Raw genomic sequence first — 19,415 nt, 5'->3', positions numbered from 1 at the left:
GCAGCGCCCGGGGAGCAGCGTGTAGGGACGGTACCTTACTCAGGGGTACCTCAATGTAGCCGTTCAGTGGAGTCAAACCCCCGCCGGGGCCATTAAAATATTATACCACTAGGTGGCAGCGTTGACCATTTCCACAATTTAAGTGATGCTGAAGAAGTCTGCTCCACTTTGTTACAGTGTTTCACTCATGCAAACATAAAAACAGCTTTAATTTAGAATATTTTATTAAAATGCTCACTCATTCGGTCTATCACAGTAACAAAAGTGTCAGGGTTTTGTGAAATGTGCCGTGGTCAAATATTACAAACAGACGGTGCTACATTAGGCTGCGTGTTAACTGTGAAACATCCCCAGAACGTTTTACTAACAGCCGTTTACTCACTTTAAATCCATAAAATCAAATACAGATATATTAAAAAAAGAAGTGCAAGTGTTAGTAAACAGAACAAAAAAGAAACAAAGTTGAGAGATTTTATACAAAAGTGCAACAAGAACCGTTTCCTCTTATCGGTCAGACAGTTTTAAAGTGTTAATATGCACAAAACTTGTGTAAACATTCAGATATTTTGGTCAAGCGTCACGTTTAAAATCAAATATCGGATCAATTAATATATATGTATGCACACTTAATAGTTAGATTTGTACACGAATACGTCATTTATTACGTTTATTGTAAAAACTGGAGTAATTGTACCCAAATGCACAGGGACTGATTAAACTTTAGCAGCATTGTGGGCGCTCGTTGCCACAGGGAAAAATCTCCTGATTAGTCAAAATTATTTATTTATTCAAAATAAATGTGATATAAACAAACACACACAGCATCACGAGGCTCATTAAAAAAACCCAAACAAACTGGCAGCCCTCTTCAGCGGGTTAGTATTACTGGTACCCATCAGCCAGCGGTTTATTGCACAAGAGCAGCAGGGAACAGCGCCCCCTTGGCACAGACCACACTCGTCGATTGTGAAGCAGTCAGTGAATTCAAGGGCTGACGTGCAAACGCAGATTAAGAAAACCCGACTTCCCCGAAGAAATTCTGCATAGACTCTGAGAGATCGGTTCACAAAGACCCTCGGCCGACCTTTCTATGCAGGATCTCAGATTTAAGGTCATCAACAGTCACTTTTTTTGGTCAGAAACCTTTCAGCATCTCCACGGGCAAAAAACAAAAAAACAAAAAAACCCTTGATGCTGAAGTGCAGCGAGTCGCCCCAACCAGCGGGGTGTTGCTGCCACTACTGCGCCGCCGCAAACGTCACGTCCATCAGTAGCAGCCGTCTCGCCAGGTGCTGTCGCGGAGGGCACTGAAGGTGGACAAGCTCTTTGGAGGAGTCAGTAAACTGAGGGAACAGGAGGACGACTAAAGTCAGAGGACAGACAAAGACATGATGTTCCACAACAGGTAAATCTAACAGACATTCGCTGGAGCCACATGTCTCAGGAACCCCACCAGTGCGGTGTGGATGACGAGTAACACTCGGTGCTTTGCCTCATTTCAAACTTTTAGTGTGAGTCCAAATGAATCTAATACCATGTGCTCCAGGGAGAGTGCAGCAACATCAGTGTTTGATGAGAGTTGTTGCTTCAAATGAACAAATTACACAGTACTCTTTATTTTTAAAAAGTAATCCATTATTTTACACATTTACTGACTATAGTCCAATGAGGTAGGTTTGTGTTACTTCAGATTGCGCAAGCAAACACACACACACACACACACACACACACACACACACACACACACCTTCTTTTTAAAGTTTACCTTCGTGCTGGTTGGGCCACCTTGCTGCGGGGGGTGGAGCTTGTGGTACCAACAAAGGAGGCAGGGCGGGGCAGGCTGCTGCGTGCAGTGTTTGAGGTGGTGGGTGTCCCTGCAGGTTTACTAAGCAAAGGGATCCCGCTGTTGGCCCCACCCCCCCCACTGCTGTTCAGATTAAGAGACTGGAGACTGATGGAGGTGGGCATGGAGGCGGAGCCCTTGATAGTGGGACTGACGTAGGCAGTGGCCTTCAGAGGTGGCCGTGACAATGAGGTGAAGTTCCCGACACTCTGGACTCTGTTTTGGAGTTGGCCTGGAGAGGGGACTGAAGACGAGAGGAGACAAACTGAAGTTAGTAAACTTACTTGGCTGGCGGCGCCTTCAAGGCGAATGAATTTTTGGGTGAGCTGTCCCTTTAATTAGAGAAGACAAGCAGCATCTTACTGGAGGACTGCAGTCGAGCCAGTCCGCTGGACGAATCAAAGCTCTGGCTGTTACGAAGCAAAGAAGGGGAAGCACTGGGATTGGCTGGTATGGGCACACTGGGCATGCTGGGAGCTCTGACAAGGTTAGGCATGCTTCTCCGCAGCTTATCTAACACAGACAAAAACAGCCAACAGATTTAAGGCGTCCAGAGCTGCGCCAGGCCAGATTAATAAAGTTATCTGCAGAGTCTGCAAACAGAGAAGCTTCCAAACAAAAACACAGAGACAAATAGAAACCTTCAGATGCTGAACTATTTTTAAAGATGCCTCAAAGCAGCCTCTGATCTTCTTTATACTGCTAACAGTTTCCAGCCCCCCACAGTCAGATATACACTCCTAACTTGTAATCCCATCAAACTCTCGGAGTCTCCGCCTCAAAATGGAAACACATGCCAGCCCGAGAGCTTTAAGAGCAGTTGTACAAGAGGATTAGAAAGAGTTTATGAAGCAGGTAGAGCGTCAGCGAGGTCAGGACCGAGACACCGTCACAGTGTTAAAGGGGCGAGGTTCACAATTAGAAGAAAAAAATAATCAAATTAATGTTCAGAGATGATGTATGAGGTTAGATATACTGAACCATGTTATTGACTTACTCTCATATTCGGCTGGAGGCCATGATGAAGTTTTCCCCCCAAAACAACATGTCCAACGTCATACACGTACACAGCAATACACACAAATATCACACGCACAAAACATAAACACAGAGATAATTTATATTAGTACTCTTCAAAGCATTAATAGGTGCTGATTCTATCAAAAGATCATCAGTAGTTTTAATCCATGTCTGCTGATGGATGGAAATACCTTCTAGTGCCAGATTCTTAAAATCAGGCTTTGGTTCATCCTCATTAAAGGACTACACTCTGAGATTAAAGGTACAGTCAGGCTTTCAGCTTATTTAATAGACAAAAGAAAAGAAAAGAAAAGAAAAAGAGGTGATATACTCATAAATTTGGAGTAGCGTGTGTGTGTGTGTGTGTGTGTGTGAGAGAGATTTGTACATGTATATTCTCATAGACATTCATTTTTGATATTGTTATAAGCTAATGTTAGGCTCGAGTGTCCTTAAAAGTCACTTACAATTTGATTACATTCTCACAACGTATTAGAGTTTAAGTGTCTGAGATCAAAAGTGTTAGATCCACTTTCATGAAAGTTTCACTAACACCAGCTATTATTCTGGTCTCTCAGGAAGCAGAAGACCAGAAGAATGAGCTGAAAGGGAATCTGTTCCTTGATAATTCCGCACAACAGCCTTGTTTCTTTATTTAGATCGAGTTTCCCCTTTTCCTCACCTGAACCTGGTCTGAAGCACTGTTGCTCGGCTGCGCAGGTGCTGCCCACTCCCAGCCCCAGCCCAAGACCCTGAGACTGGGCTTGGAGCGCAGGTTGAACGGCGAACCCAGCGGAAGGGTACGGGGGGGTGGAGGGGGTGGAAGGAGGGGTGCACAGGGAACTGGTGCTTCTTCGCCAGTCTCGGATGCTGGAGAAAGTGTGGGAGTGGGGCAGGCGGGTGAGGCGTGGCTGTGGTGGCGGCAGGAGACCGTAGTCTTCGTCGTCCTCCTCGTCTTCCTCCTCCAGGTCGGGACCGGCGCTGAGCTGGCTGAGCTGGAAGGTCAAGCTCTGGCTGCGGCGGTTGGCCAGGACGGATGAGGTGCTGGCGAGGTCCTGCCTTAGACCTGGGGGAGCGAGATATGAGGACCAGCGTGCAAAACACCCACCACACACGCACACGCACACGCACACACACAGTCATCACCTCCTGGGGTTAATGAAGCTGAAGTAGCGATGGGCTCTGAGATCTGGTGCCATATGTTAAATTATTAGGACGGGGGGGGGGGGGGGGGGGGGGGGGACAGTAGGGATAGACAGACGGACAGCAGGAGAAGTGAGTTGGCTCAAATGACACAGATAACCATAAAAAAGTGACCAAACAGCCAGAATGATTTCTACTGTCCTGAAATCATTTCAGAAACATCTCTCTCTGTATAAAGATTCAGATTTATAGTGCATTTTAAGCACTCTGGCAGGCGGAGCAAACAACTAACCAACAGTCTACAACTCAAATCAAAAATCAGGAAGTGCAGTCAGGGTGCAGACGGAGGTCCTGCTACTTACTCTCCTCCTGCAGCCGGGCCATAACCTGGACATCAGTGAGGTCCTGCAGCTTGTATCCCAGAGCAATGGAGTCATCCTCTGCCTCAGATGCTCCCAGGTCGCTGTCCATGGACGACTGCGGGCTGAGGGTGGAGCGCCGCAGGCTGCGACCTTCAAGTAAAAACAAGACCCAAGAAGTCAGACTTTCCTCTCCGATGTCTCACTTCATGCTGCACAGTTAAACAAATGAGGCAGGACTGCTCCGATGAGAGAAGTACCCTTCACTCTTCAGAGTGTCCTCCACATAAAGATGAGGGGTCCGGACTAATGGAGGGCGATGCTCGGCTCACAGAATTAGAGCCCATTAGGCAGCAGTGAGGCAGAAATATTAAGCCCGAGGTTACAAAAACCTCTTCACAGTTAACGATCTGCCTGATATCTGCTCCCTGCGACTGCTCTATAAAGTAATCCCTTCCATCAGTGCCATTATTCTAATTACTTTAGTCTTATTTGACTCACACAGGCCAGGATTTCTGCACCTTTACGAGCTTCTTTAACGCGGGCCGTCTCTGAATCTTTGAAATTAACTCCTACCAATCAAGAAAGGAACATTAAAAATGTCTGTGGGTTGTGCTGAGTGACACAGGTTTCTCTGGATAGACAAGTGAGACTTTTGAGATCAGCACAAATGACATTTCCTTCACTTCCACTTTGGGCACAAGCTCAGGTAGGTCAACGGTCAGCTTCTTCAGGTAAAACAAATCCCATAATAGGTTTTTTTTCCCTCCTTCAGGTCGATGAGTTTGTCATATTTTCTTGTGTGAAGTAATTTGTAACATGCCTTCAGGGAAGCACTCTATAAATAAAGCCTCATTAAAACTATCGCAGTGAAGTTTTAGAATATTGTTGCTGTGCAGTTTAGATCAGAGGTGCTTTTAATAAAAGGCCAGGGCTAAGTGGTTGTTCCTTCAGTGGGTAGAGTACACACCAAACGGGCTGCACCACCTACAGGAGCTGTTTGGTCATAGAAATGAGGCCATGAAGCTCCTGTCACACAGCTTTAGTGCTGATGTTAATGCCAGAGGAGGTTTGGAGCTCCGCGGTTACAAGTCAGCAATCAGTTCCCCGATCTGCAACTTTATGTGGTTCTGCTGTGGTTTCTAAAAGCTTCCTCTTAGCAATACCAAAACTTACAGCTGATGGTGGAATTTCTCCATGAAACTGTACAATGAGGAGAACACACCTGTTGAGAATAAGACACATTTCTGTTCTAAGGCCTTTAAAATTATTTTTCAGACTCATCTACTTTTAAACAGTCGTTCACACCGATCACAAAATTTCGTAGGAGGAATTTTTTGGCATTCATTTTTTGAATCAATCTCGATTTTTGAGACTTTTCACATGCGAATAAACAGATATGATCAATCGGATCACTGCATTTGTGGTCGTAGCTCCAAAACGTGCACCGGTACCAACTACACAATGAGATGGAAACAGCAGACGTTGCTCCGGGGTTAATCGGCTCTCTCAAATCGTTTCCCCAACATCTAGACCCAACTCTCCCAACAACAGTTCAAAATGCCTCACTGACATCCTGAAACAAGTACTAAAGCAGCTGTGATACAACTTCAGCTCCCGGATCAAACCATTAAAGTGTCCCTGCTGTCGCCTGCTCATGAGAACCGGATGAACCCACAATCTCAGTTTCTTCCTTTTCTTGTTTAGAAACATCAGGACCAGCTCAATCTCACTTCACCATGACTCATGCAATGCAGAGCTTTTGGTGCATTTAAACGTTATGAGACACTTGCATATGAAAAATTGGGAATTTCGCATCGTTTTTCTAAATGCTTTCAGTGTGTAAAAGCCTTCACACATTCTTGGAGCCGTTTTAGATTTATAGTGTACATATTATGTATTAATACAATCTGTGCTACTCTCTTACACATCAGTCTTTTCATTTCCCTTGTTTTCACTGTTTATGTAAAACTGCTGCAGTCTCACAATATAAGGTTCTCACTACGCAACTGTGGCACTTTATCCATCTTGATTATTTGTTGTTGACTATTTTTATTCCTTATCCTGCTGCTGTAATATTAATAATTTCCCTTGTGGGACCAATAAAGCATCTAACTATCACATTTAGTGCTTCAGCTGCCATAGTGTGTTTAACCTTTTCATATTTTTCCAGTATTGTAGCTTTATCCAAGCTTTCATCGGTAAGACGCTGCCAATCGTGCCTCTTTCTTGAAAGCGTGCTTATAGATAAATGAACAAACCCTGGGTTGACTGAGCCCAGCACAGAGCCCATTTGACAGCCCCGAACACATTGGTGGCACAGAGGAGGGCAGGGAGGTTCCCGTTTAGGAGAGCACGAGAAAAAGGCTCATTAAAGCCAGTGTCATGGAAATAAGCTTTGGGCAAACACCCACCACCACTACTTAGACCCCCCAGCAGTTATTTCTGAGCTACATTGCTCAGGATGTGAGCTCGCTCCCTTCAGGGCTGAGCAGTTTTATTCCCTGCAGCTTCGCCCTCTCCTGTGTCTGGAACGTCGTTTTTTCCATTGCTAATAATGCATTTGAATCCACTTTGCCTTCAAACAGGATTCACGTGCAGCAGTGAAATGTAGTCTTATAACGAGCAACAAGCAGGGCAGAGGAAAAAAAAAAAAGGCTGCGATGAAAATATATTCTTCAATTTCAACTTCCTACAGGAGGGAATGTTTGGAATAATGTATAAAAAGCTTGAGCATGACCCAGTTTTTTCCTCCCCCGGCACATTCGTATTCTGGTTACAATACGTATTAAATTTTTAATGTTTGTAAGGAATCAACATGTTCTTTTAAGAAGAGCAGCAAAGGAAGGCTTACTTCGGGTGAGCGGGTGAGGGAGGAAGGTGGGAGTCCTCTCAGCTACGGGGGAGAGCTCCTTCCCGATGGGACTGAGAGTCCGATGGAGGAGAGGGTGGAGCGGGGAGGAGAGGGAAGGAACTGAGGCACAGAGGGAGGGGAAGCCAGTTTTGGGAGAAAAAGATGTGACAGACAGCTGATTCATGAGTGAAAGTTGCACTGATGTTCAATTCTGGACAGTACTCGAGGAAATTTAAGTCCCAGGCCAGCTGATTATGATGCTTTGAAAAAAGATAAAACATTGGTACCGTGTCTTTCAGACGGCTGAGGAGTGGAGCAGGGCTTGGTTGGAGGGGAAGCACTGATAGGAGACACTCCAGCAACTCGACTCAGAGGAGGACCGGGAGAGGAGGAAGGAGAGGGGCTGGACAGGGAGCTACGCCACCTGGAGACTGAAGGAGGGAGAAAACAAGCACAGAGTTAGCATATGTTTAATACAAACTGTTACGTTTCCCTGTCAGACATGACACACCAACTAAAAGCTGTGGGCGGATAAAGAAACAAAAGAAAGTCCCACCCACACACACACACACACACACACACACACCCACACACACACAGGACAGTGTGTTTATAAGATTTCTGCTCTTTTCAGCATAATTATTGGAATTTGTGAATATTCAGGAGTGCACAACAGAGCAAGTGTGCTTATCTAGAAGTCTAAGGGGAAAGTGGCCCAACTGCTCACTTTATTTACTTAGTAAATTTACATTTATAATCTTAAACATTGGTTTCAAGTCTAATTTAATACAAGATCAGGTTTACTTTATAAATGTTAGTCCAATATAGAGAAATTAATGATAAAAAGCAGAGTATTTAGTAGTGGATACTCTGGTAATAATGACTTAAGGAGTGACTACCTCTTGATAAACAAGCCACCTCCATGTGAGTACATTGACCCATCTAACAAAAACTACCCCCCCCCCCACCCCAAAAAGAAAAAAAATTATATTTTTATTTATTATACTTTTATATAAACTATGGTTTCACATTAAGTGTGCATTATCCCAAAGGATGAAGTAGTTTTTAGTACATGCACCATTCATGCTTTCAGTGCAGGGGTGTCAAGTCAAACATCTGGTCCAGGGGACAGAACTGGGCCACCAAACTGACCCAGTGGACAGCTTTAGAAAATGTGACACTTGGAAAGTAGAAGGATACTTGCACAAAATATTGTACTTGTCAAAAGTACAATATGTCAAAAGACTTCACCCAAGGAATGGCATACCACACCAAAGTAGGTAGAAATGTAGGCGTTCTTTACCATTAGTATTCCAACACCCAACTTTGGAGACAAAGTTAGAGAGGCAAGGCTGGAATTTATTGGACAAAGGGTGTTAAATATGGAAGAAGGGAAAGAGTTTTCATGCTATGAGGGAAACAACTGGCAGGTAGACATGTTTATCGATGAGGCAATGCTGTAACTTCATTGGTCCAGCGCACATAAAATCAAATTGGGCTGGATGGTGCCCACAATGTAAAATTAGTCTGACACCACTGATCAGTGGAAGTTACTGAGCTGACACACTCATTTATTTAAATAAAAACATTCCCATATTACATGAATGATGGGAAGATCAAACATGTTGCTAGACTGTTCAGGACCATGTAGCAAAGGCCAATACTGAGAATATGCAGCAGCTTGTTAGAATTAATACACATTAACATTTGATTTCACTCACTTCCGTCGATAGTTCATATTTTGGTTCTGTCTCTATATAAAAGTGAAGTTCCATCATACAGCTCCAACTGCCCAATAATATTTTAGTAAAAATCTTTTGGAGAATCTCTTTGACTAATTTCAGATAAACACATTTGCTTTTATTTGCAGTGCAAATTTTACATCAATCTTGTATAAAATGAAAAAGATTTCCTAACATACAAAAACATTTTTATTTTGAACAGATCATATTTCATTAATATAGGGATATACACATCCGTTATTTGGAACAGATATCTGAACTTTTCTGCCAATAAGTGCTGATTTAATCATTTTTGCCAGTGTTAGCTGCCGTAAGCCTCTTTTAGCCGGCGTTAACCTCCGTTAGCGAAACCTTGAGGGTAGCTCTAGCATTGTTAGACTTACCACACATCTGTCAGACTATGATGTGAGAATGAAGTCAGACTCTTTGTCAGATAAAAAGTTTTCAGGTCACTTGACCTTATCATTAGCTGGTGACTCTTTGAGACACTTTTTCGCTGCTTTTGCAAATAAGGAACTCTTCTCAGATGACAGTACTTTATCATATCTCAACTCTGAAGCTGCAGAAATGAATTAAAATTTGTCTATGACTTCTCTTCTCGTATGTGGCTGGTCTCTAGCTACATACATAAAACAAGACTGAACAGTGTGTTCAAGGTGGCGGGCCAATATGACAAACCTGCACCTACGTATTTTTAACAGATTAATTCTAAGTTTGAGAACACAGTTTGTCGGAATACATAATTATGCACTTATAAATATATATTTATGAGCATAATATTATTGTTTTTCTGTTAAAAACGACTGACTGTAACATTTTAAGCTCAGAGTCAGGTAGACGTAGAAACTAGAAGGACATCACTGAGAAGCTTTTATTTCACTTACAGTAACGACTTGTTGCCAACTCGATTAATGTCCTTTTACTCCACCTGTGCCTCGATAGCGCTACATCAATGAGTGCAGGAGTGGGAATAAAGGACAAACTAGAGTGTAAATGAGCCGTAGTCCTCATTTCCTCACAATGAATTGGTACTTCACACCAGCAAGCATCCAAAATGAAACATGTTAACATTTTTGGGTGTAATGTCTCTTTAAATGCCATCAGTGAATATTCTATGGGACTTAAAAAAAAGGGAAAAAAAAAATCACCATCAGTTCGACTCTTTTGTTCTTTACAGCTCAAAATCAGAGATAAAAAGACAATAACCACACAAAGCCAGACATCACAGACGTCTTTGTGCACGAGGGCAGCGCCGTGCAGCCGCTACCTCACCAGCGGTGTCTGTCACCGACTGTTCTATTCAGCAGCTCAGCGCCGAGGACAAAGCAGGATTCAACACAACAGAGACGCTCACACAATGCAGCTGTACCTGGTGCTGTGCGCCTCTCACACAAATACTATTCATAGAAAGAAGAAACATGACAGCTTTGACACACACACACACACACTTTTGGAATCAGAGGTGAATAAAAGAAAATACTGCTTGTATTATTTAAAAGGTGTGCGAGTAAGGCTGGTGTCTGCACAGAGATGCGAGGGAAATCTTTCTCTCCTTTACCTGTCAATGTGAATATAAAAGCATTTAGCTACGAACCTTTCATGTACACCGTTGCTATGGCAACAGCTCTTCATTTCATCACGGCAAACCTCGGGTGGGGGAGAGAGAGCTAGTGGGCCAAGTTGGTGGGAGGATTCCTCTGCAGAGGATGGTTAGTGTGTCGAGTGGAGGTTTAACTGCTTCTGATGCAACAAGGTGCACAGCCGAGGCAACTTCAGAGGATGCAGCCGAGTCAGGGAGTCGAACTCTGTGACCCAAATACTGAGACTGCAACGGAGGCTAGTTTAAAGCACATGGAAGGTTAGCATGTGATCAGCAATGCAGAGGTGACACTCCAGCACAGTGATCACAGCAGCTGCAATATTCCTTAAGATTTGTTTGTCAGCACTCGCACTCAGCCCATCTAAAACAAGCCTGAGTTACCGTAGAAATGTGTCTAACTGGCAACATGGCTCTCAGGAAGTAACTTGCTACAAACCAAGTGTGGCCGAAAAGATATGCTGTAATGAAATTCACAAGTATCGAGTTCTGGCTGCTACACCAAGACTTGAACAGAGTAGCTTTGCATGAGTCACAGTTCAAAATAATCCTCATTTTATCTGATTCTAGGCCTTCAGATCATCCTCTCTGAAACAAGACAAGAGGTTAGCTCTTCCTCGCACAAGATTAAAAGCAGGTGGCTTCTGTGCCTGAGATGACCAATTCATGATGTTTCCTACTGATGTCATCATAAAGATGAGGAAAATGAAGAAAATCTAACAGAGGGAGGGGCTATTTGATCTTGATTAAACCACAATTTGTTCTGTTAGATGCTCAGAATAACCCAAAGTTCAAAGTGACATCTGGTTTCCGACCGGTTGTATTCCTGTATCAAAGCCACGCTGCCGAGCACCATGTCATTTTACAGTTAAATTGTCATCCTGCAGCAACTACGTCAGTATTTGTGGAGGACTTCCTGCTTCAGATTTGTGAGTTGGGCTGGTCTCTGAATTCAAGTCGTGAATGTGAATTTCCATGCATTCAGATTTGTAATTTTTGCCAGTTTAGTGCAATTAATCACTGTATAGCAACAATGAGGTCAAGTTGTCATGCAGTTCCCAACCCTTATCGACCTCTTGTTGTTGTTTTATGGCCGTCTTGACACGCCAATGTTGCTTTGAAGACGGCAGCTGACTACGAGTGGTTTCAGACATGGTCCCCGTCTTCAAAATGACCATTTCAAAAGGCAACACGATCACAAGTTCAGTGCAGTAGCACAGTAGCAACAACTTTGTCTCCCACGACCGGTTTCCTTTGTGTGACTGTAGCATCAGGATATGTCAGACTTTGAATGTGAAGTCGTAGCTTACTTGATTGTGCGTTATAGTCATATCAAACATGGCCACCTAGAGACTGGCACCATAAATTCAGCAGGAAAAGTGCTTAGCAACCAGACAGCTGGGCCCTCTTTTGCAACCATGTGTTGATCCTGGCTGGTCACTAGAAAGAAAACAGATTCAAGGCACTTTTCAATAGCACCAAACATGAGCACCAATTATTTGCCTTGGCAAACCTAAACTTTGACTTAATGATGGCATGATACCATTAGAGACTTGCTGAAACTGCATAAGGAGGCGGGGGATGCTTTTGCACAAAGAACAGGCATACATGCAGGCTTTAAATCTTGCCTCCTTTCTTTATTAATTGATTTAATCAAAAACATTACTGTCACAGTGAATTTTTGGATTGCGTTGGTGAATCTCCACTCTGCGCATCTAACAAGATTAAATTCAATGTTGCTCTTTCTGCAAGCTTTGCGGTTACAGTGTGAAGATTAGCCTTTCTACACCAACAGCCGGCCCTTGATGGAAGCAAAATTGCAGTGTAAGTGAAGTATTTCTTTGACTTTAACACTGCACATAATTACTTGATTCCTAAGTATGTGGAGGCTGAGCGGGATCGTATGCAGACGAGCGCGCCCACGCAGGTGAGTGGAGCTCCATCTCGCCTCATTAAAGGCTGCGGGCGTTAAGCTGCCTGTTCAGCTGAGGCCGTGGGAGCTGTCGCCTCCACTCACACTTCACAAGCAGCCCCATCTTACACACACACACACACACACACACACACACACACACACACACACACACACACACACACAAAACTACAAAGAGACCCATCGATTTGATGAGGACTCTGATAAGCACACGGACATCAGGACTGATGATCCTGATCTGCTTTTTCCAGGTCACCTGTCGATAAACTCCAAACACGAAATCCATTTTTACAGACCCATGAGGTAACCATGACAACACTAAGCCAAGCGGCGGCCTCACCACTGCCATCGATCCACTGGTCTGCTCCTTGCTTTAACCTGCTGGTATATTTACACCAACTTCCTGTTTTACTTGCTCAGATCTTTTCCGGTTGCTCAGTATCGCTAAGCGACGGCTGTAATTATGACAGACATGCAGGTCAGCTGACCTGGGCCTGATCTGCCTAAGAAGTGCCGACGGACTGCTGAGCCCTGCAGTGCATGGATGAAGGTGAGCCGACCTCAGACTGATCACCGTGACCACAGAGTACTTAGGAAGCATTACTGAGGTGACTGCTTATCTTACTGGCTTTAAAAAGTGGATCATTTAAAAAGAGCGCTAGTGACTGTGCTGCCAGCTGTTTCCATTCATCTCCAGACCTGCTGAGATTTCACCTCTCACAGGAAATGTCTCCTGCTTCTTAAGCTGATTAAACAAATGCAGTGTCACGTTACACTTGTGCTCTAGCACATTACTGCTGCGTCTTTGCATATCAGTCCAAACACCTCCCGTCTGACCATCACAGGTTTATCTGAACAACTTTGAGGGGTGAGATACATTTTTTTAAACAGGATTTAGGTAAAAATGTCATGCCCCTGCCTTCATATTGGTAAAAAAGGGGATCACCATGATAAATTCTGGAAAACACTTTAGTGCACCAACCTTCGTTTCTTTATATATTGCTTACAAAGAGCCAGACGTTGTCATTTTCTAAAGAGTCACCAGTTCTAGAGGTTTTCTAAAGTGTTTCTTTGGACAATAGCTGCTTTTTCACACATTTTCAGTCCAGTCCTTCAGACAACAACATTTCTTTTCTTGAATCTATGAAAAATATCTGGAACTTCAGTGGATCGTTTGAGACCATTTCTGATGAGACTTCAGTGAACAAACATCTCAGTGCATTCCTATTTTATTGTACTTTTACCTTAGAGTACTTTATTTTTCTATTGTCCCTTATTTTTGTGTTCAATGTAAAGCACTTTTGTCACCTATAGTTGTTTAGTATTTGCTATACAAATAAAGTTGAAATTTCGTTGTCCAAACTCTGTTTCTGCCTTAAATACTGTATTTACATGTTTCAATATAATCACTGCACCCATTTCTTATTTTACTAGCAAGATAAACAAATGAGTGGTAGCTCTTTTCTTGCTAATGGCTCCTCCAAAATAAATGGCACAGAGAAAATAGCTACACAAATATCAACAACTTTTGTGGGGCCGTTAGTTCGACTTTAATGCATGCAATGTTGGACTGAGCAAACTGTTCCGTCCACAAACAGTAAACCACCACTGAGAACACAACTTCTCTCATACACGATCCAAGACATGAAGATCAAGAAACAAGCTGCTCAAGCTGAGTAAGTTGAGAAGCCAAACAAGCAGCTGTCAATCTTGATTTTCAACAGGTAACAAAAGCAGAGATGAACAAGCTCATATTTTCTGCCTGTACTGGTTCATACGGCACAATCACCAAAACAGAGTGTGACGTTTTTCCTTCTCCTCCACCCCACGCAGTTTGCTGGCAGCTTTGTGCTAATTTCAAACAGGCAACTAAAACAAAGACCTTCTGTATGCATTTCATTTTAAAGAGATATTGGAGCAGACGAAGTTTGGCGTCATATTGTCAGAGCAATCGCACAGGTGACGTTTTGACATAAAAGGAACCTAATTAATAACCTTCTAAATACAATAGCACAAAATTTCTTGTAACACAACACCGCTCAATACAAACTCAGAAAATGGCCACAAGAGCAGGAAGAACAGTTTCAGCTGGAAAAACTAAAAATTAACATTGTAAAATAATACTAACAACAAAAACAACAAATTAATAAAAATAAATGGAGTGCAATTACACTTTTCTTATGCTGACATGCCGAGGCCCCAGCTGCCCACAGATGTGCTGACGTATCTAAAGTAAAGAGTCTTTACTTATTCATTACTGAATGAATTATTACACATTGCTCAAGTAAATGAGAAGCTGGGCTGTTTTTTTTTTTTTTAAGGGAGGGCTTTTCTATTAATTTCTATGTCTGCATTTGTATTCTTAGTACAGCTTTGCATGATTCACAGTATCAAAATAATCCTCTTATCTCATTATGTCCTTAAAGCTAGCTTTCTTCTGGTTGGATGGTTCTCACAAACAGAAGCTTTTGACAGCGAGTGGGTGGGGCTTGTACCTGCTCAGTATTATCATACTGGTGTGAAAAAATAAATGATTCAAATGTGTCTGCATGTCATTTTGAAACTCATGCTCAAACGCTGACACAGTTTTAAGGAATTCATCCACACTGAACAAAAACCAGTGTTGACAAATTAATCTGCTGAACCCAGGGACTCATCTCATCAGTAATACACTATACTGCCAAAAGTATTCACTCATCCATACAAACTATTGAATTCAAGTGTTCCAATCACTTTAGTGGTCACAGGTGTATAAAAATCAAGCAGCTAGCCTGCTTGTACAAGCAAGCTCCATAAAGACAGAGGAGAGAATTTGGTGTAGAAGAACTTGACTGGCCTGCACAGAGTCCTGACCTCAACTCGACAGAACACCTTTGGGATTAATTCGATTGCAATCTGTGAACCAGGCCTTCATCCGACTGTACTTCTGGAAGAATGTTCAAAAATTCCCATAAACGCTCCTGAACCTCAGTTGAAGCTGTTGTGTCTGCAAAGGGCTGACATCATATCAAACCCTAAGAATGGGAGGTCACTTAAGTTCAGATGTGTGTGAAGGCAGATGAGTGAATACTTTTTGCAGTGTAGTGTATTTGTGCTCAACACATTTCTTTCTAACAAGCCAGCAGCTGTGCTGTGTGCAAGATCTGTACGAACTAACACCAACACTTCCTCCTGGCCAGCATTTGTGTTGTGAGAGACAGTAGGGGCGTGTGAGGTAGCGAGCGCTCTTGTTTTTGGCAAGACACTAAAAGCTGTGTACATCAGTTTTAAAATAGCCTGGAGGCGAGCGGCACCCTGCAAACTAATCCGCTGCCTCAGCCTTTGGTTTTAGCGTGCACTGAACAACAGAACTGCGGGGACTTCAAGCTCTGAAATGCTCCCAAGATAAAGATGCATTTTATTAAGAGAAACCGTCTTGAGAAACACCCACAGGCTGAACTCCAAGTTAATGAGGAAGAAACTCCCACTCTTCACTCATCTACTCAGAGAAATATCAGACTTGATCATCTTTCTTGCAGCAGTAGCTACAGCAGTGCTCCCAGCAGCAACTTAATCATGTGGCTTGTGTCCTCTTTTGCACCATTGACCTGCACAGCCAGGTGTGTGCAAGCCAACCTCCCTTGGGGGGGGGGGGGGGGGGGGGGGGGGGGGCAGTCAGAGTCGTTTTCTCTACACACAAATTACAAACAAACCAGTTGACTCGCACCTTGCTCTAGCCGGAGGGACAGCGACCTTCTGGCGGCCTCCACCTCCGATTTGGGGCTGTCCAGAGCCTGCCGGCACCACTGCAGCGGTGTGAGGGCGTCGCTTGTGGTCTCCGACCTGCGGTCCTTTGATGACACATATAACCTGGAAAGAGAAGCAAGAGTGAACTAGACTTCTACAACTTCTATGAGCTCTGATAGGAGACTCTGGCCAATCCCAGATCTTTCCAAACATGATCAGGGGAGCAGTTTAAGAGACTACAAAGAGCTGGACAGTGTGTACACTGTGGTGGGGACAAATCTGGGAAAGCCAAACTCAAAGGTCAACAAAGACTTACTCTGTAGTAAGGTGCTTGAATGCTCATTCATTCTGAAAGCCAACTGGAGCTTTACTTATTTAGCCTATAAACCAAGTAGTCCATCCTAATGTTTCAGGGCGTAGAGATGATGTTACTGCCCAACAAACAGTTCAAAACCAAAGAGTGTGTTTGTGTAACTCTGAGAAAAGCGGTAAAAGCTCACATTTGAGATGGCAAAACAAGAAAACACAAATTACTGCCACTGTTTTGCCCAAGTTTGTGCTTGAAAGACATCTAAAACCAGTACTTAACAATGCCCACATGAGAATTTCCTCCTTTTCTGTCATAAGAAGCTGTGGTCAGGCATTTACATACACAGGCCTGTTAACTTGTTACCCATCATGATCGATTACACCTGGTAGTGTCTCTTTGCGACTATTAAAATATATAGACAAATATTACTCTTAATGCCATCTTCCTCTTTTAAAACTTCTCCTGTTTCATGTCAACATCCTCCTCACTACATATCTAGCCTTAATCACGTGCCTATTCTTTTAACTCAACTCTTAGCTGTTGAATACAGATAACCAACTCAATCTGGATAATTCAGTGCTGTGACATACATATATAATCTCTCAGCACACAGTCCCTGACAGATCGCACTCCAGACTCCATCGTTCCTTTTGCGCCACCAACTCGTTTCCTCCTGAGTCAGAGAAATCTGTCTCCCACTCAGTTTGAAGGTGGTGTCAAGCCTTTTTAGAAGCAAGGAAGAGGCTCAAACAGAGTGGATCAGATTATTCTGACAGCCCGGATGCTGCTGCTCTGTGGGCAACATGGAAGAAGTTGAATTATAGATTAAAACCCCGGCTGACATCAGGTGAGAGTGTGACCTGAAGGGGACTGAGTGCACACCCACACATGGAGATCTGTTATATTCATATCTATCTATCTATCTATCGCTACAAGTGAAAAAAATGACCACTTGTATTAGTTAAATGCAGCCCTGGGTCACTTCCTGTTTATGAGTTTGCACAACACCTCACAAGCTGTGACAAAAATCAGCAAAAAATTTCACTTCCTTAATTTGATTTAGTCCTCTCTGCAGCCACTCCACAGCAAAACACAAGAAGTGTTTCCCTGAAGCTTTAAAGGCAAGTGGCAGCACATAAGTAGGGCCTGATTAACTTCAAGGTGTGTGTGGCTTTGTTGGGGCACTGCAGAGGGCTGGAGCAGCTGAAAACAAAGCTTTAAAATCCCACATTTCAGTTAGAAATCACATACTACATGACTGAGCAACATATGGTTGGAAATGCAGTGTGCACTTACCAGGTTTCATCAGACTCCTCTGAGCAGCTCAGGGAATTCAAATCCAGAAGTTCCAGCTCGTCCAGAACCGACGGCTCGGATGCATCCTCCTCCTCCTCCTCCTCGTCGTCCTCCTCCCTCGCAGCAGCAGCCGCTCCATCCCTGCCGCTGTGCGGGTGGAAATAGTCGAAAGGCTCCTCGGGGGCGGAGAACGAGCCCAAGGACGAGTGGCACAGCAGGGTGGGCAGCGGGCTGGGGAGGCAGTATCCGCCGGCGCCGGCTCGGGTGCGCAGCTGCTCGTTCTGCCGCTCCAGTTTGCGCACCAGCTCCTGCAGCTTCTTCACCTCCAGCTCGGCGTTCAGGGTGTTGCTGTTGCAGTCCACCTCCGTCATGATCGCGGGGTTCAGCACGGCCGCCTCCATTGGAGCAAAGAAAAGCACACGAAAAGACCACAATACCAGCCGCCTTCACCTCTACCTCCACCTTAAACCACAAATGGAGGACAGGTAGGGCCAAGCTGCTGCTGCTGCGCCCTCAGACTGCTTTCTGTATTCGGCAGCGGTAGTAATCTGTCTAGTACGCCTGTCTGGACGTTCACCCAATGGGAGACTACATAACTCCCCCCCTCCCTCCGACACATTTACACACGTACCCCTCCCTCTGTTCCTCTCCCGGCACTGATTACAGGTAGATGGTGCACCTGTCAGTCTAAAATGTGGGCTAAGGTCCAACACACCTAACCGTAAACATATGACATTTATTTTTTTCATGCTGTAACACATTTCTATATTCTGCTTCACTCAATGCAAACACACTGCCTCAGTTAATATTTACTTATAAGCTTTTAACTAATTAATGATGTTATTTTATAATGAGATGAAGTTATAATTAGCAACAGACGGTCACACATGGCAGGCATTTGTGAAACTTTGGCGACATCTAGTGGTTGAAGTGAGGGATATATCAAATTAAATATATATTATTTCATAACAGAAATAAAACAGAAAAAAAGCCTACGTTCGTCCGGTTCTGCCTTTGACCTTTATCGGCAATATGTCGATAAAGCAATATGTTTTTTCACTCTAGAGACTAAACTATTGATAAACTATCGAATTCGTCAATTTATTTATTAATAAAAAAAAACGTTACTTAGTAGAAATCACCACAGTCACCCCAAGCGAATTTGTATTTCACCGTTATTAGCATACACTCCCGAAAACACCCGGATGCTCCGAATCCACGAAGGCAGTGCCCGAGCGTTAGTGTTGCACTGTGGGTAATGTAGGCCATGGATTTTGACAAAATAAAACGTAAAACGCGGAATAAAATCATATCTGGTTCTACTGCAGGTTGTTGGCAGCATATTTTATTTGATTAATTTGATTAGTAGATTTGTTTATATAAAAACTTTTTTTAAACACATCACCACAGTTGACTTGATTCAATCTAAAAAAAATTCTTAGTTTTGCTTCAAAAACTGCACAGTTTGCCGTAAAATCGTTACTCCTGCCTTTAAAAAAAACAAAAATTAGCCTCGAGTCTTTAACATTTACTATAAAATAATCTCACACTATGGTGAACATAGGTACCTAACCTACTACCTAAGAAGGTAT

General features: G+C 43.4%; 1 protein-coding gene across 3 annotated transcripts; it reads right to left on the bottom strand.

Moving 5' to 3' along the window:
* Nucleotides 1–1,267: 1,267 nt before the first annotated feature.
* On the bottom strand, nucleotides 1,268–18,224 carry LOC146608127 (SLAIN motif-containing protein 1-like). Of its 3 annotated transcripts, XM_085348346.1 has the most exons (10): nucleotides 17,824–18,224; nucleotides 16,198–16,340; nucleotides 7,507–7,650; nucleotides 7,220–7,339; nucleotides 4,369–4,518; nucleotides 3,546–3,929; nucleotides 2,841–2,852; nucleotides 2,207–2,356; nucleotides 1,766–2,087; nucleotides 1,268–1,343 (listed from the first exon to the last, which is right to left on the bottom strand). In XM_085348346.1, exons 1-10 carry the CDS (start codon nucleotides 18,222–18,224, stop codon nucleotides 1,268–1,270), a joined length of 1,902 nt encoding a protein of 633 aa, XP_085204472.1. The 3 variants fall into 3 exon arrangements, with proteins under 3 accessions (XP_085204472.1, XP_085204471.1, XP_085204470.1); XM_085348345.1 differs by lacking the exon at nucleotides 2,841–2,852; XM_085348344.1 differs by lacking the exon at nucleotides 2,841–2,852 and having other exon boundaries at nucleotides 7,220–7,347; nucleotides 7,509–7,650.
* Between the last annotated feature and the right edge of the window lie 1,191 nt (nucleotides 18,225–19,415).

This window comes from Diplotaxodon limnothrissa, linkage group LG23 (genome assembly GCF_057381915.1).
Source record: "Diplotaxodon limnothrissa isolate DT_005_m linkage group LG23, D_limnothrissa_male_GT1.1, whole genome shotgun sequence".
Lineage (NCBI taxonomy): Eukaryota > Metazoa > Chordata > Actinopteri > Cichliformes > Cichlidae > Diplotaxodon > Diplotaxodon limnothrissa.
Note: the sequence above shows the minus strand (reverse complement) of the source record. Positions and strands in the feature narration are given on the sequence as shown.

What these genes read in the sequence shown, in the direction of transcription:
- LOC146608127 (XM_085348346.1), bottom strand. Translation starts at nt 18,224, where the DNA reads ATGGAGGCGGCCGTGCTGAACCCCGCGATCATGACGGAGGTGGACTGC. An exon ending in GGCCCGGCTGCAGGAGGAGA is followed by an intron (nt 3,930 to 4,368) that starts GTAAGTAGCAGG and finishes TCGCTCCCCCAG; the next exon opens with GTCTAAGGCAGGACCTCGCC. An exon ending in GTGGCCCAACCAGCACGAAG is followed by an intron (nt 1,344 to 1,765) that starts GTAAACTTTAAA and finishes CTGTTCCCTCAG; the next exon opens with TTTACTGACTCCTCCAAAGA.